Raw genomic sequence first — 17,975 nt, 5'->3', positions numbered from 1 at the left:
AGTGAAAGTTTTAGACATTATATATTTTTGATAACTAGGCCCCCCTGCAGCTCGTGCGGAATGATTTAGATGATAATCATATAGGCATCTCGTTCGTTCTCGTTCTCATTGATATCTTCCTTTGCAGCACGATGACACACTCGCTGATGACATTGGATATCTCCGGCAACAAGATGCAGAACTTGCCACTGGATGCACTGCAGCGACTGCACTCCCTATCGCGACTGGTGGCGCAACGGTAAGTATCAAGAATTCTTAGTTTCACGGTTATATGTAGGCAAGTACAGGTTAAGATCCGTTTAACCTAAATTTACACTTTATAATAAGCGCTGAAGACGAGTCATTTACACATCACAACTTTTAAAAAACATTTTATAAAACTAAGTTTTTTTATTGCTGCCAACGACTAAAAAAACTACTTCAGACTAAAAATCATTCAAGGTGGAACAAAGTATTTATTTTATTTCAAATATTTCAAGAAAATAGTAGCGATAAATGCGTAGCTACTTCCACACTTCTGGTATAATCTGAGGATAAACATTTTATTAAATTACATTAAAGTTCTTTTTACCTCAGAAGGTTATATTCCAGCAACTGACTGATAAAACTACTTTTGACTACTTTAGCAACATTCTTTAGTCTTACAGTTTTTAAATACGTTAAACTTTTTACCAAGATTTGCTTTTCTTTGTGATTCAGGATAACTGAATAGGAACTTTAAAATAATTCATTACATTATTGTACCAAGCTATTATTAATTACGTTCAGCTGAAAAGGTTTTTCTTTTACTTCTCACCTAGAAATCTTAAAAATTTTTCGGAATTATAAATTAAACAAGAATATATTTACTAAGTTAGTCACTTGTATCTTCTATTTTGTTGCTTTTATATTCTAGTTTTTACACGCATAGAATTGTTTAGAATTATACCATTTTTTTCTGTAAGTTAACAAAACAAAATAGTCAAAACAACAATCCTCTTACAATCGTGTATGAAATTATTTAAGAAAAACCTACTCCTCATTTAATCCATTACTTACTCTCCTTCACCAGCAATCACATTACCACCTTGGATGGCAACTGGGAAGCGCAGCATGATACCCTTAGATCGCTGCATTTGTCAGACAACGACATTACGGAAGTGGCGCCCGGAGGTGGATCGATGGAGGTGGTTTCCCAGAACGACAGTAGTTCCCAGCCGTCGAGCTTGGCTGCCGTGCAGACGAGATTGGAAACGAGCAATTCCCTGTACCCACCGTCACCGAGTTCCGGGGATCGAATGGCCGGTGGTCGTCCCTTCGAGCAGCTGCAGAAGCTGCTCTGGCTGGACCTGTCCAACAATCGTATCAATCACGTGGCCGGCAACTATCTGCCGCGATCCCTGGTGACCATGGACTTGTCCAGCAATCTGCTGACGGTTTTCCCCCAGCAACTTTTCGAGCAATTACCCGAGTTGAGGATTGTCAGCCTAAGGGATAACCTGTTGCGAAGTGTCCAGTGGAAGGAACTGCAAGTGAGGCCGTTGCGAATGCACTTGGAACGCCTGGACCTGGGCCAGAACTGCATTGAGAGCCTGGAGTCTGACTATTTCCAGCAGAACTACTCGGATGTTCACCTGAGGGCCTTGAATCTGGAGCAGAACTTTGTGACCCAGTTGCCGGAGGCGGTGTTCAAGGCCACGGGCATAGCCCACCTGGTACTGGCTTTCAATGCGATCAGTAGGGTGCATCCCGCGGCCTTCGAGGGTCTGACCGAGACTCTGGAATATCTGGATCTGGAGAGGAATCGTCTCACCACAGTGCCGGTGGCCCTCTCCTCGCTGCACCACCTAAAATACCTCTACCTGACCTCCAATCAGATTAGCCAGCTAAACAATCTCCCCTCGTTTACGGAGAATCTACGAGTACTTAGTCTGAGTGGCAACAACTTCACCATGATACCCGTTCTCGGCCTGAAAAACTACACACAACTGTCCTACTTGAACATGGGCTACAATTCCATCACGGACATTCCCGAGGGCATCTTTGCCGTAGATTCCTGGGGCAGCAATCTGCAGACCATTCTGCTGCGGAACAACAAGATAACCCATTTGCATTTGGGTTCGTTTGCGGGACTGGAGCAGATTCAGGAGATCAGTTTGAGTTTCAACGACATCACCATACATCATCCGCTGGTTTTTGAGAATGTCTCGAAGACCCTCAAAATTCTGGAGCTATCATTTGCCGTTTTTCCGGCCAGAAGTCTGGAGAGTCTGGACCCTCTGGATGCCCTGTTGCCACTTTCGCAGCTCATTTGGCTGGGACTGGACAACAACAACTTAAAGCACGTCTCCAACGAGTCGTTCGGCCAGATGAGGGAGCTGAGCTACATAAATCTGAGCTTCAACCAGCTGAAGACACTGCCCCGCGGACTCTTTCAGTCCGATGTGCACAGCCATCTGGTGGAAATCGATTTATCCTACAATGCCTTGGAGCGACTGGAGGCGCAGACATTTCACAGCCTGGGGGACCTGCAGACACTCAATCTGCAATCGAATCGTTTGAGGTCAATAGCCCGCCATGCCTTTCACAACCTGGAGTTCCTACGCTACTTGGACTTGTCGCACAATCGCCTGGTCAACATTTCGCATGGCGCCTTCACGGTTCTGCCCAACCTGGCTGCCTTGGATCTGATGCACAACCAGCTGTGCTCACTGTCCTTAAAGTCCTTCCTCTACGTTTCGAATACCACCACTCCGTTGCGCCTCAATGTGAGCCACAATCACATATCCAGCTTCTACGATGAGCTGAGCAGCTATATGTATATCTACCAGCTGGACATCAGTCACAATCATGTGGCCAAATCGGATAGCTTTACGAACCTGGCCAATACGCTGCGGTTCCTCAATTTGGCCCACAACCAGCTGGGATCTCTGCAGAGCCACGCCTTCGGCGACCTGGAGTTCCTCGAGATCCTCAATGTGGCCCACAACAATCTCACCGCGCTGCGGCGTCGCAGTTTTCAGGGCCTGAACAGCCTGCAGGAACTGGATTTGAGTCACAATCAGCTAGAACAGTTGCAGGTGGAGCAGTTCTCAAACCTGCGGAAACTGCGGGTCCTGCGCATCAATTCGAACAGGTTGAAGGCACTGCCGCGCGAGGTCTTCATGAACACGCGACTGGAGTTCCTGGACATAGCCGACAATCAGTTGAGTGTGTGGCCAGTGCCGGCCTTCACGGACATCGGCTTCACGCTGCGCTCCATCCAGATGTCGCACAACAATCTGGAGTACCTGGACGCCTCGATGTTCGTCAACTCGCAGTTCCTGTACGACATTGGGCTGGCCCGCAACCGCATCACCATTCTGCCGGACAACACGTTCAGTTTCCTGAACAATCTGACCAATCTGGACCTCTCGCAGAATCCGCTGGTGACGACCAATTTGCGCGAGGTGTTCGTGCACACGCCACGGCTGAGGAAACTCAGCCTACATCACATGGGCCTGTATGTGCTGCCGCCGCTGAAGCTGCCCCTGCTCTCGTACCTCGACGTGAGTGGCAACTATCTGCAGGAGCTGTCACCACTGGGCTCGCTGCGACACCTGCGTCACGTCAATGTCTCGCACAACAAACTGACGAACGCCAGTTGTGCGGCCGAGCATCTGCCAGCGTCGGTGCGGGTGCTGGATCTGGCCCACAATCCGCTGCGGAGGATAACGCTGCACGATCTGGCCAGTTTGCGGCACCTGGCCGAGCTGAATATTCTGGACGTGAAGGTGACCAATCCGCAGGCCTTCGCCAAGCTGCGTTCGCTGAGGAAGCTGCATGCCAGTTCGCATGCGAATCTCGGCGAGATTGTGGCCCGCATGCCGGGACTGCAGCAGTTGAGGGTGCACTGCCTGGAGCCGAACATCGGGCAGCAGCTGTTCGCCAAGTTGGCGAACAACACCAAAATCCGGCTACTCGAGCTGTATGGCAGCAATGTGCAGACCATCGCCCCGGATGTCTTCACAGGGGTGTCGCGAAACCAGCGGCTCCAGGTGAAGATCTCGCACACCCGCATCTCCGACCTGCCGCCGGGCATCTTCTATGCCCTGCGCGAGGTGCCCCACCTGTCCATCGACATCTCGCACAATCGCATCAACGCTTTGGCCGCCGACAGCTTCTATCCGAACAAGAGCTACTGGGATGCCGTGGGCACACGGAGCATCATGGGCGGCCTCATCACCGCCCACAATCCGCTGGATTGCGAGTGCGGACTGGTCTGGTTTGGCCACTGGCTGCGACGCTGGCTGCGAGAGTCCGCCCAGATCAAGGTCATCCAGAAGGACGACCTCAAGCGCATGGTTCAGGTGAGTCCATCCCTCGTGCTTTTGCTACTTTAATATTCTTTGTAACCTTGTGAAAATTTTGATTTTTGGCCAAAAGTTACCCCTATCGATTGCCGATATGCGCGTAAGCTTTTATATGTTTTCAATACTCCTTATTTGAATATATTTTTGCAAAGCAAAAGCTAAAAAATGCTAAAAGAAGTGGTTTTAAAGAAATTTAAGATTCTTTCGAATGTCGTTTTGAATCTTAATAATTACTTTTTATGCCTTCTAAATAATATTGATATTATTTTTAATTTTATTTTGGTTTTATTAAAGCTGCGCTTTTAAATTTGGTCATGTTTAACTTTGTCTGATGTATTTAACCAAATTTTTCGAATTATTTTCGAAAATTTTTCTAAATAAATGAAATATTCAAATAACAAAACAACGATATATAAATTAAATAAAAAGTGGAATTTCTTATTTATTTCATCTTTAATTTGTCTAATATATTTAAACAAACGTTTCAAGTTTTCGGTGGCACAGACAGCCCACTAAAGTAGAACAATAAACTTGACTCTAATAGCATTAAATGTTGGCTTAATTTCCGGTTTAATTTGTGATTTCAAACTATGTTGGCTGATTTTGCAATAGCAGCTTTTAATAAATTTCCGATTTAAATAAAGTCATTTTGAGCTTTGCAATTATATCAAACTTCGGACCATCGAAGTCTATTTTAGTTTGAGCTATTATGATTGAATTAGAGTTCATGTTTAATGGGATTTAATTCAATTTCCTCAGCGTGCCCGTGCCAATACCTGCCACGATCCGACTTCGGGTCGGCACCTGCCCATCCTGGAGATCTTTCCCGAGGATCTGCTGTGCCAGGCCAGTGCGCTGAGCAGTTCCGGCCAAAGGATATTCCTGCTATCCTTCGCGATGGCCCTGCTGCTGCCCATTGTGATGACCACCATGACCCTCTGATGTTGGCTTTAGATGCCGAGGAAGTAAGTTTGTAGCCTTCCTCACTGACTCCGCTGAGAATAGCCAACTGAGGGTTACTTGTATGATATGTACATATATAAATATATATAAAACCTTAACTAATCGATAGCTACGAATTTTTGGGATTTAGCTAATTGTGAGAGGCAGCCCCGTAACAATAAAGATACAGTTAATTGAAAGACAAGCAAATCGGTTTATGTCCACTCGTAATTAATAAGTTTTATATGAATACGAACAAAGTATATTTGTAAGTAGTGGGACAAGTCATGTGCTGGGCTGATAGTCTTTTCAGTTTTACGTTAATGTTTCTTCCTACTGACTACTGACTATGATTTTCATTGAGAATACTTGTTAAGCTCTTGTCACCAAAAGTAATTCCTTCCGCTCGCAGACTTCCATGCAAAAAGATAAACTTATAGTTGTTAAAATCTGACACTTATTTCAACTCCCCTCCCTCTTTTTGTCGCCCAACGCATGACGTTGTGTCTTGGCCAACATTTAAAGTAATTAATGCAATTGATTACGTACACAAAACCATACACATACACCAGCGAACATATGATGATTCCTAACACACTCACACACTTAGAGCCTAGTTAAAAAACAGTTTTGCATCTCCATAGATCAACCTAGAACCATAAGTTGTTAATAATAGTTACATAACTATTTTTAAAAAGAATTTGCAAACGAAACTAAATTAATACGAAGTCTAGTTTTATTTGCCTATAATTTACCATTTAGACAAGGCCAATAAGTACATTAAATTTAAACATATATATAAATACACATTTAGATAAATCGAGATATATATAAAACAATATATACTAATAATATAAACAATTATTGGATAGCAATTATCAATGGTTTTTTAAGCAAGAGTAGCGAACATTGCACAACTAACAGCAAAACTAGAAAACGGTTTGCAAACTTTGCGGACAGTCAAATTTTAACAACACACATGCAGACATATATAAGTACATATCAGTTTGGCAAAAAAAAAATAATAATGGTAAAATAATGAAAAACATAATCGTGTCATATACAGACATACACAACTCCAAGCAATTTAACTGAGAGAATAAATTACAAAATAAAAACGTTCCCTGGTTTTTTTTCATTCATTACTCGCCCATTCATTGAAACTTTTTATTTCAACCTTTTTACATTATTTCGGTTACAACAATGACAATCGTGATACTAATTGTAGTTGTTTACACGACGATGATGCAAAATGCACAAGTAAAATAATAATAATGATATTGATAAATAAACCATTGAATGAGACAAAGTGAACAAATGAATTATGGCAAAACAAACACTCTGAAAAAAGCTGCTGGTAATGCAATTTTTTAACCTAACCATTATTTAACATTTTTACCCAGCCCCGATGTCCAAAAGAAAAATAAAACAAAGCCCCAAATGGAATTTTTATCAAATAATACTGTACATATCGCAAACGGAATGGAATGTTCATTATGTTTATTCAAGCCAGCATTTATTTCCAATTATTTTTTCATTTCATACACAGCGTCTAAAAAATACGAAATTAAAAAAAGGAGAAGTTAAAGTAGTGAATGAAAACCAGAAAATGAATATCGATACAGAAAATTGAATATGAAATAAATATAAAAATGCTAGAAATATTAACCCTTTGTGTTTGACGCTAATGGGAATTGGTTTTAGTTTCCGTTTCAGTTTCAGTTTCAGTTTTCGATTTGGTCACAGAAGTGCTCGCATCCCCATTGTTTCTTTTTAACCCCTATCAGCCGCCGGCCCCAGAGATTAGCCCCCAATGAGGACTCGTGCGCTCAGGTTGCTTCAACTCCAACTCCGGATCCGGATCCGGATCTGGGTGCCCTGCAGCTGTTGACCCTTTTACACATTTTAGTGTGAAACTTGACTCGGGGCAAAATAAGTTGCGGGAAATTATGTGCGGGAGACGCGGTTGCCTCAGGTGGCACGACTCTCGCCCTCCAAATTGTGGCACTTTCCCCACCTGCCGCTCATAAAAACAGCGGAGGGGAAACGAGCAGCGAATCTACAAGGAGTCGAGGTTGCTGAGGAACCCCTGGTCAGGCCATAATTGGATTATCGGCGCTCGAAAGTGTTTCAATGAGTGCATTCCATTGCAACCAGATATGCTTCAGTTCGTCGATACTCTTTACTGATATCATTTAACTTAAAATTTCACTGATCTCATTATATGTATTATATTTTTGGAAGACTATGCAATTTTGATCGGAACCATAATCAATATTGGGCTATTTTTCACAGAAAATTCAAACAGGCTAAAAACTTGTTATATTTTTTTTTCTTTGTCCATAAATCTTTCATACAAGATAAACTAGTTTTACAAAAAAAAAAGAACTATGTACTCCATATTTTATGCAAAAGTTTTTCCCGATTTGTATTATATAAATTTTGTGTTTAACAATCGAGGCTATATAAATTTGGTGTCTTTGGCTCTATAAGTTTGGTGTCCTCAAATTATTTGATATTATTTAGCTTTTCAAATAAATACTTCCCATACTTTAGAAAAAATTTTTCATTGAATATTATAATATTTTTTACCTTTGATTTTTATAATTTTTGTGTTTAACAATCGAGGCTTACCCACACTGGGTAAGAACTTGTTGTGCTTTTCATATTCATTAAAAACCTTACAACAGAACGCCCGAGCAGCTGCTCTATAAATAATCCCAACCACTGATGCCCCTTTGAGGGTATTTTCAGGCTCGTCAAGCCGGATTCCCTTTTCAGCTTGTGTGCGGTGTTCCTTCTTGTTCAAGTGCGTGTGTGTTTTTTTTTTAGAGGATAACTGAAACCTTTCAGCGCTTTTAAGGCTTTCCTCGTTCCGTCGATGTGGATGTGCATGTGGATGTGGATGTGGATGTGGATGTGTATGGCCGCGAATCATGGGCCTGTATGTGGTTGTACTTGTTGTTCCTGCGGAGTCCTTTATGCGGACCGGTCTCCCCATGCCGGAGATTGCATGTCGATGCGACTTAATTGCATTTCAGACAGTCCTGCCGACGAGCTGTTTTCCCGTGCCTTGGTGTACGAAATGCCCCCCTTTCACGTACGCCGCTTTCCACCAGTCTCCTTGGCTCGCCTTTTGCAGTTTTCCCCTCGCCATTTTCCGTGTTGGGCGGAAGGAAGCGGCACTAAGTACAAGTTGTCGGTGGGGATTGCGACTGCAGCTGCAGCGGCAACTGCACCAGCTTTTAAAAAGTGCTACACCGCTAAAAGTTAAATAACATACAATACAGAAAAGGCGATTTCCTTGCGATAACACTACTTACAAGTTTAAATCCATTTTATCGAAATACTTACCTTATACTTATTTTAAAAATACATATATAGCTTCCAGTATTTCATAAAAATGTTAATATGAAACCTATACTAAACGTGAACATTGATTTGAGAGAGTAATTTTCCGGCACTTTAATTTTAAAATACTTTATCCAACATTTATTTTTAAAATAAGAAGGTAGAAAAATTAATTTTATATTGTGGAATACATTTTTTGCCTAACGCTTATTGTTCTTAAACTTTAAATTAAACTTAATTAATTTTACTAATTTTAAGAAGATAATCTGCCTTTAAGCCTCACATTCCTCCATCTATAACTAACGTATTATACGCTACACTTTATATGTTAAAATAAAAGAAAATTCAAGGTTTTGGCAATCGCAAGTAAGGTATTCGCTTGAAAAAGTAAATTTTTTGTAATATATGAGAGTTCAATGGAGTTTAGTTAAGCAAATATAACTAAAGACAAATAGTGAAAAGCATAACCAGACCCAATTTTTATTAAATCCTTAAGATGTCCGGTTCTCAAAGATTTTTGTGCGGTGTACACATACTGCAATCGGTAGCACATACTGCTACTTACCGTTTTTACCTGTATTCTGGCTAACAAGTATCGATATTGTTTCAGCCATATCTCCGACGAAAGTGAAAGGAAGTTGGCTGCTTGGGGAGCGCCATTAGGAGTACACAGAAATTTAATAGCCACCAAGGAGCTGACGCCCGAAAACTAAACGTTAAGATTACCTCGCAGGCATGTTGCCACACATTGGGGTAAATTACGGGTGGGGGGGGGGGGTCCGTTGGTGTGTTTGGCCAGCAGAAATGGGGATTTGGGCAGAGCACACTTGGCTGTCAAAGCCGGCGACGAGCAGGTAAATCCAAATCCACCCAATTTGCCTGCCTCGCCGCCACTCACCATTACTAATGCAGATATGCCAACTATCGGGGATTGCCTAGGGGGGGGGGGGGGGGGGACTGCAGGACTAGCCGGTATAGCAGTAATGGCAAAAACCGCCGACAAATCTGCTGCATTGCCCCCACACTCTCACACACACATTGAAACACACACACAAGTCCTGGAAAGGAGGTGTGGAAAACAGGAGTCGGGAAGGGAGAAACGAGAAAGGGAACGCTTCCCGTCGCGCCAGCGGGCAAACTAACAGAGTGCTTATTTTAACGAAGTTACAACAACTTTCGCAATACAAACAGTAATGCCAGGGCAGATTCACACTCGGCACAACAGTCCCGGCAGCAAGGATACACGGACACAGATCCGGACACAGATGCAGATCTGATACACACAGATGCAGGCGAAGATACCTAAACAACCACCAGCAGTTCAGCTCACTGCTCCTGAAAGTATGCAACAGCATTGCAAATGCTAAAAATTAAATGCAATTGGCGAAATTAAGATGCTCTTTTAAAAACAAGGGCCTTTGCAAATTTAAATAAATTAATTCTTTTATATTTATATTTTTTCAAAAAACATATTCATTGATTTATAAATCAGATATAACACTTTAACTGAGTAAATCATATTTCAAAATATACATTTATCTAAAAGCTTGGGAAAAACCATAATACAATATATCAGCATTTTTGTTTTTTTATCCTATGCAAGATAATGTTATAAAATAACATTATAAAGTATACTTAATGTAGGTTTAAAGCTGCCAAATTCCTAACGTTTTCACAGCCTAAAATTTTGTTTTAGTTTAGCATGTTTAGAGTTATGAGAAGCTCAACAAATGTGTAATATTATCTTATGTTTTCAGTAAACCAAATTCCCTTCAAGACTTTAAGCCACAAAAGCTCCACTGCATTACTTTCTTGTCACCCAGGGGACATCAATCCAATTGTTTCCTGCGACACAACGGATTCCCGGGCATTCTCCCCCGAAAGGAGAATAAAACCGGGAAAGGGCATTCAAAAAATGCAGCTAACGTGTGTTACTTGCCATTTCAGTTCCGTTAGAGTGTCGGTTAGGGCCAAACTGCAGCCATATATATACACACACACACACACACACACACACACACACACACACGTAGAAGTGGGGCGAAATGTGGGGACTAACTGGAAGCGGAGTGAATTGGAGCTGTGCACCACTAGAAACTTTACGACATGCAAAAATTGTGAGCAGAGAGCGGATATAATTGTCGGTCTTCTCGTAACTTTGCCGTGGGGAGCAGATTAGTTGATTTGTACACACTTCCACTCGCACACACACTGTTTTTGGGGCGGGAGCTGGAGTCCGAACCACACGGAAGAGTAAAGCGAATCCTTTTAACCAAATGATATGCACTGAACAATTGTTCACTGCTGCACTTTTTCCCCTCCTCTCCTCTCCCCACCCCCTCTCTTGCAGTATCTGTGTGTGCCAGTGTCTGTGTGTGTGTCTGTGTATGTGTGTGCGTTTGACCAAATGTGGGGCAGTAAGGAAAAGTGTGTTGTTGTTGTTTTTGTTACACTGGGCATTGCTCTAACTTTTCCACCACATCGCAATTTAATTTTATAGTCGAAAACACACAGAACAGCGGTTTCCCTGGGCTTCCCGTGCGGTGCAGCAGCAGCATTTCAGGCGGGGATTGGGTTTAATAACTGGCGTATGGAGTATCTGGTGTCGTGGTGCTTCATCCGGTTTATGGTTATTTCGGCGAGCGAATCAAAACTAAATCATAAACGATTAGCTCGCCGCTCGACTACACTGATTAAAGCAAACAGAGCAGGGGAGTCCAATGACTGCCAAGGCTGGCCACCTTTGAGGATTCTCAGCTTGGGACCTGGTCGATCTGGCTCCAGCTCAAATCAGTTGGCAGAGCATACATGACTGAGCACTGCAGATGATTCGACGAGGGGCGCCATGTGAGCCCGGCACAAAGAGATGAAAGAGGAAAAGTGGATGGATGGCAGGATATCGAGACCATGACGTTGATTCCCGTCCATGGAGGTGGGTCTCAGGGCAGAGATAATGGGCCGAGGGGGCTCGGGTCAGGCCAGAGAGCAATTATGTGATTTCTGAGTGGAACACTCCGCAGTTGCTCAGAAGAAGGACCCTTCAGGGTGGAAATTAAATCACTGTTCGAATCAATTCATTTTTAGACACACTAAAGGAATAGAAATCATCAATTAAGCAAGCTGAACTTGTCAACCATAAGATTGATTTTTAAGGTTAGGGAACAAATACTTTAAAACAAGGCTATATCAATTGAATTTTTTGTAGAGCTGGTGTAAAATTTATATTAACACAAATATCAACTATATTATTTAGCTGCAATATCTATATTTTAAAAAAAAAATTAAAAACTTTTAGAGTTTAAGCATTGATATACTTTTGAAAACAAAATTGACAAGAACACATATTTGTAAACAACAAAATTAGGTTTATAACAAATTGCAAGTGTTGTTACGTATATATTTAAATTAAAAGCTGAACATGTGAATGGCAAAAATTATGTTATTCAATATGGTATGAGTCACTGGTTTCCCCAAATACTTGCCAAATGTTAATAACTACAAAATACCGACACTTCAGAAGCATTCCCACCATTCCGAAAACCAGTTATTTCCACACAAATCACTGCAACTCGAACCATGGCCAGAATGCAGCTCCGTTTACAGACCCATGAGCAATTGGCAGTGCCCGATGCTTAGTTTAATTTGAGAGGTAATGAAGAACCGTGGTGGATATGCATATGCCGGATGCACTTTCCCGCATTGAAGGCCCGTTGCCATCAAAACCCTAGCAACTGGCTCTTTTCAGGTTCAAATTTCGTGATTTTGTGTGGCCCAAACAGCCATAATATCGACTGTTTGGTGGAGTCCTATTCCCGGCTCGTGCTTCATATGCAGTGCAGAGAGTGGTGCCAAAACCAAAACCCAGCCCCTTTCGAGTGCTGCACGCCCAGTGAAATGACCAACCAGCTTGCTGCTCATTGAAATGGAATCTAATCGGCTTTTGATTTTACAAGTCCTTTTCACAAAGTTTGCCGGTGGCTGGCGCCGTTCGTGTCGATGTGTGTGTATTACTATATATGTATACTATATATATGTACCTGGCGATGGGAAGGCGGACATTGCCTCGATCCGTCTCTATGGGTTGCCATTTTGCACTCGCCATAAGTATGCAATATCCGTTTCCGTTCGTTACGTTTGTTACCAAGGCTCGAACTTGAGCACAGACGCATTGAGATTACAGGAAAGTCACAGAAGGGGAAAAGGGGGGAGTGGAGAGTCCTTCCAGTGGCATCCACTTTTGACTTGGCAGGTGCCAACAAACCAAAGAACGTCGCTTATTGTAATAAGCATGAGTCAAAGTGCAATTTCTTTAGAAAGTTTTCCAGCTGAAAAATACACAAGCGCGAGGGCCTCTCAAAGGTTTACCAAGTACAAGAAAATATATGGGTAAACATAAAACATGAAGTAAATATTCTTGAAGAGTGTTCTCAAGAACACTTTGTACCAGTTTATAAATACCATTATAATATAATCATGATTACTTTGTTTATTTGGGCATTTATTTAATTGAACAACAAATTGATAAATTGAACCACAAAAAGGTTAAGAAACAAGAACAACAATATCATTAGGATTATGAAACTAGTAAATAAAATATATAAATTTATGCAACAATTTATTTTCAATTTGCAAGTTCATTGTGTTTGTTTCGAAAGACGTTAATTTTTTTGAATGCTTTTGGACCGCTTTTGAAATGATTTCAGAACCCTAGAGATTTCAGTGACACCCCCAATTTAGTAGAAAATAATGAACAATATTTATTTGTTTTTACTTTATGGAATAACTTTTGTAGCGAACCACTTTGTTATCCTTCTATAGATACAGACACATACAAATTGCATCTTTGAGATGCTTTGGCAGAGCTTAAGTCTTTTTTGGCCTATGGCACCAAATAATGTCCAGGAAGTGATAATATCAAGCTCACGAGAGCTCTCGGAATGCTCGCCAGTGAAGTCCCACCCCCCACCACCCATCCCCTGCTCCCCCAGGACTTTTCCGTACATCATCCTTTCGAGCCACCCTTTTCCCGCTGTGCATTCAATTGGAAGCTCTAAAGCTCCCACAATGTGCGAGTGAGTTTGAAAGTGATGGTGGTGCTCTGGGTGCTTTTAAGCAGCCCGGTCCTCGCTTTATCGTACATCTGACATTTTATTATGCCACACCCCCTTCTGCCTACCACCCAAAGCTGTCACTCACCCTTGACCTCCCCCCCCCCCACCGACTTACCCCTCCATTCGGCAATCCGGCATAGCAATGCCAATTGCAAAGCGGAAATTGCCGTCTGTCTGGCTTGATTTGCTGACCTGCCTTCAGTTTATTACGCCAAGTGATTTGCTGATTGATTTGTCACCTCTTGACCCTCGACCCCTTTTCAGCATTCGTGCAATTGAAGTAGTCAGCCCCTTCGTTTAATTTCAACCGCTACATAGTTCGGCAGTGTCGGTGGGCCGCAAAACTAGTTAACGCTCGGTTATTTAATATTTCATTGCTTTGCCATATAATTACGTAAAAACATTAAAATATCTCTTATTTATTAGGGCAAACGGGTCGCTGTCGAGGGCCCTTGGTCCACGGATCCAGTGCTAAAAGTTGAGCTGCACTTTTCCATTTCTGTTTTATTTTCGTTAAACAGTGGCAGCATATTCGGTGGCAGCTCGCCACCGTTCTTCCAACGCCCGCACCGCCCGGCCCCCTGCCATCTGGTATGCATTATACATTAATTATTTAAAATGTCAGAGTAGCAGCTAGGCGGAAAGATGATGAGAATGGATGCGGGCCAGACCCACGGAGGGCACTGCAAAACTGGCAGTGAATATTTTTAGTGGGCGAGCGGCAGTTGGAATAACAAAGCGACGTTTCGGCCGAAATCTGAAATGGTTTCATCTCCATTCGTTTCTATTTCAAGACCATTGATTTCGGTTTCATTTGATGTATTAGTCTTTTAATAAAATATTCTCGGCAAAGAGCTTTTTATTTGTTAACTTTTTTTCGTTTAGCTTAAGATTTAGCATTGCATACTCCTTGCTATAACTATTGCTAAGCTACATTTGTTCAATCAAAACAACTAATTTGTGTAGTGATATTAAATTTTTAGCATATAGCAGTAACTGGTAAAATACCTTTTTGTTATTACAGATAAACAAATAAAACTTCAAGAATTAAAAGCAAGTTGTATTAAAATTTGACTGCTATATTTGGAGTCTTAAAATTCCCATTTTTTTTTTAAAGAATATTTACCTAATTCATAACCGCCTTAAAAACGTGATAGCTAGAAAACCATGTCAACTGGCATATGAGTTTTATGACCAGCTAAAAATTGAGTCAACCGACGAAAGAAAGGTCGAATGGAGTGGATCAACTTTACTAACTATCTTAATATGCACATGGACTGACTGAATAAGCTGTGCCGGTCCAGAATTTGATGCCGGAACAATGACAAGGGGCCCCTGCACCGGACATATGAGAAGCTTCGTACTTTCACTGCGCTCCGGAGGCGGATGCTCTGGATGTCAATGTGGATGTGGATGTGGTAGAGTCCAGGTCCAGACAATCCCTGTGTTTTCGCTGTGGCCTGGCTCCTGCCGCCTCATCATAACCTAACGAAATGAGGTTAATTAATGAATTGTTAATATCATTTGCGACCACACGTCGCCACATTCGCAGTGTGGTCGTCCTCCTCGTCCTTCTCGTCCTTTTCGTCCTGTTCGTCCTCCTTCAGGCTGTGCAAACAGTTGCTGCACTGATCTCGCTCTGCGCCTTGGCAGCTGCAACATAATATTATTATGAGGTGAACCTGAGCGGGGTGGTGGGTGTTTGGGTGGTTTTTTCCGCCTATTCACCAGCTGCTGCAATCCAATTTTCAGTTTGAACAATGTCAGGGTGTGAGTGTGTCGGTGCTTTATTATTTTAGCAGCATATGTCTACACACACACACTGCAGCAGCTCATTATTATTAAAATTTGTAGAATTTTTGGGTTGCAACTAAGCTGCATATAAATTTAGCAAACTCGCCTGCCTGCACACACACACATACACTCTCCCAAAAAAGCACCCAAACTCTCTCTCTCTCTGCCGTGTTGTGTTAAAAGATGCCGGCGATGGAAGGAGGATGCCCCCTTTTCCCCAGCTCTCTGCATAATTCAAAGGCGCAACCGCAACTTGACAATTTGCTTGCTGGCGAAAACAGCAAAAGCAACAGCAACGGCAGCTGCTCCACGGAGGCAAAAGTCGCTAAAGATTTTCGGTACTTTTTCGCACACATAACTCTGTGGAAAAGTTGAGCGAATTTCCCAACCTCCAACCCCAAAACCCCTTCTTTTAAGCGGATGGGTGGATTATGCTAGCAGCTCTGATGCAAAACTTAATGGGTTGGCAATCTATTTTTAAGAAGTACATTGTTCTCGGAATATTGATACCACAGAAAGTATATTTACCTAGGAGATTAGTTGGGGGTAAAAGTTCGTGTGGATCTTGCGAATTTTTCGAAACTCTTTGGCATGGCAAAAATCGACACAAATCCGTGGGGCAAACGTTCGAAATCAAACATAACTTTAACATGTTTATTCAAATTCAATTCGTTTTAAATGTTACATTTTTAAACGAACCACACAATACTTTTTCTCGTTTAATGGGATTTCACAATTGTATTGCACTTGTCGGTGGACGATTTGTTCGCAATTCAGATAAACCAAAATTGCCAAGGGAATTCTTGTTGAAAATCTGCAAAAATTTGTTAGCGCATTTGTGTCGGCATGTGTCCCCCCAGGCTGTTGAATGAGTACAATTTTATAAACTAGCATGGCTTGAAATCTGTTTAAAACTCTTTAATTGGACCAATCTGCGTTGAACTGTATAATAAAATGGGTTTTGTAGATACTTTCATTATTAATTGTATGAATTGTATAAATAAATAAATATTTGAGTCTCCTTATTACTGCCGCTTGGAATTTCGCAATAAAACCAACAACGAAAATAAAACAAATTAAGAGTGGTTCAAAAAAAACATATACCAAATGATTAATTAATTTATTAATTTTGTAAGGCAATAAAATATATATTTCCATCAAACACAATCAGTTAAAATAATTGCAATATATTGGTTAAGTGTTCTTATTCTACATTATGTTTTCATTGAACCTTAGACCATTTCGAAGACAACTTCCGATCCCGTTTTGGCTACAATTTGAAGACAGCATAATGCGTCTTTTACCGCATCTCCATAAATGTCTCTCGCTGAAAGTTCGTGTGGTGCTTCGATTATCAGGACGTGATCAAAGGAAACCCGTTGGAATTCACTAACGGAAAAAATTGAATTGAGTACGTGTGGTAATTGCCGGCGGCAGCTTCAATCTTAAAGCATTTGTTCCGGGCTGCAGCATTGCGGGCATTAAAGAACCAATTCGGTGGCTCAGGGACCTGAAACTGAAAATCCATCAACCGTGAAATTCGCAGTCAAGCGTGCAAAGAGCGAGAGGCTGCAAGCGGTCTAAAGACCCCCCTTTGGGTCCCCCAAAACTAAGCCCCGAACCCCTCCTGCCCCTACTGCCATGACCACTTCCGACTGGGAACAAAGCGGGCCAGCCTTAAGGCCATTAATCTTCAATGAAAGGCGTTTAATTTATTTGGTTTTAATTTAAATTTTGGCGCTACGATTTATAGGCCAAAGTTTGACGCTGCCATACGAGGCGTCGCACTTGTCTGTATTGCAATTGCTCTGCCTGCCATTGTTATTGTTGGCTAATTATAAATGTGGGACACGCAACCGACGGTTTGAGATTGTGCGAATGGTTGGGGGCGTTTCGTACTCGTTTTACTACTAATTGCCGACTCAGCATTAAATATGCTCTTGATAAGCCTATTTTTGGAGGAGATTATTAGCATAGATGCATCCGGGTCTTGATTGATGGCTTTTTTTAGATACCTATTTATCATTTAAGGGCCTGCTGGAAAGGTCATAAATTCAGGTTAAGTGTGAAAGTGTGTACGTGAATTAGTATTTAAAAAAATATTTGTCGTTAATTTGAAATATGGCTTAATAATAATAATTTCTTTCAAAAATAAAAATTAGAAAATTATTAAGAATTATTAAGTGTCAAGAAAACTAAATGGTATGAAAACCCCATTAAATTTAGAAACCTTTCAATTAACAAAATAAAAATATTGTATTTTATTCTCTTATGTTTTAAATATTTTTAAAGCCTACAATTATTTTATGTTTTTACGATCAGAACTGAAACGGCACTCGGTCATCGTGTTGTCAAATTTATTTTGCAAAGAAAATAGATTTCCAATTCGTTTTTGCTTAGCCAGAAAAATATCCAATTGGGTGGCATCCCTCCTTAAGCCAAATAT

General features: G+C 41.6%; 1 protein-coding gene across 2 annotated transcripts in view; it reads left to right on the top strand.

Annotated features, from left to right (window-relative positions):
* The window catches only part of LOC128261832 (chaoptin), a 42,738-nt gene extending 35,797 nt beyond the window's left edge, over positions 1–6,941 (top strand). Inside the window, exons 4-7 of one of the 2 annotated variants that reach the window (XM_052995722.1) lie at positions 128–238; positions 1,052–4,328; positions 4,405–4,431; positions 5,091–6,941. In XM_052995722.1, the coding sequence (XP_052851682.1) occupies positions 128–238; positions 1,052–4,328; positions 4,405–4,431; positions 5,091–5,273 (3,598 nt within the window). In that variant the 3' untranslated portion in view covers positions 5,274–6,941. The remainder of the gene's footprint in view (positions 1–127; positions 239–1,051; positions 4,329–4,404; positions 4,432–5,090) is intronic. The other variant, XM_052995723.1, reaches the window with a different exon arrangement.
* The last annotated feature ends 11,034 nt before the right edge of the window (positions 6,942–17,975 follow it).

This window comes from Drosophila gunungcola, unplaced genomic scaffold, assembly GCF_025200985.1.
Source record: "Drosophila gunungcola strain Sukarami unplaced genomic scaffold, Dgunungcola_SK_2 000001F, whole genome shotgun sequence".
Lineage (NCBI taxonomy): Eukaryota > Metazoa > Arthropoda > Insecta > Diptera > Drosophilidae > Drosophila > Drosophila gunungcola.
Note: the sequence above shows the minus strand (reverse complement) of the source record. Positions and strands in the feature narration are given on the sequence as shown.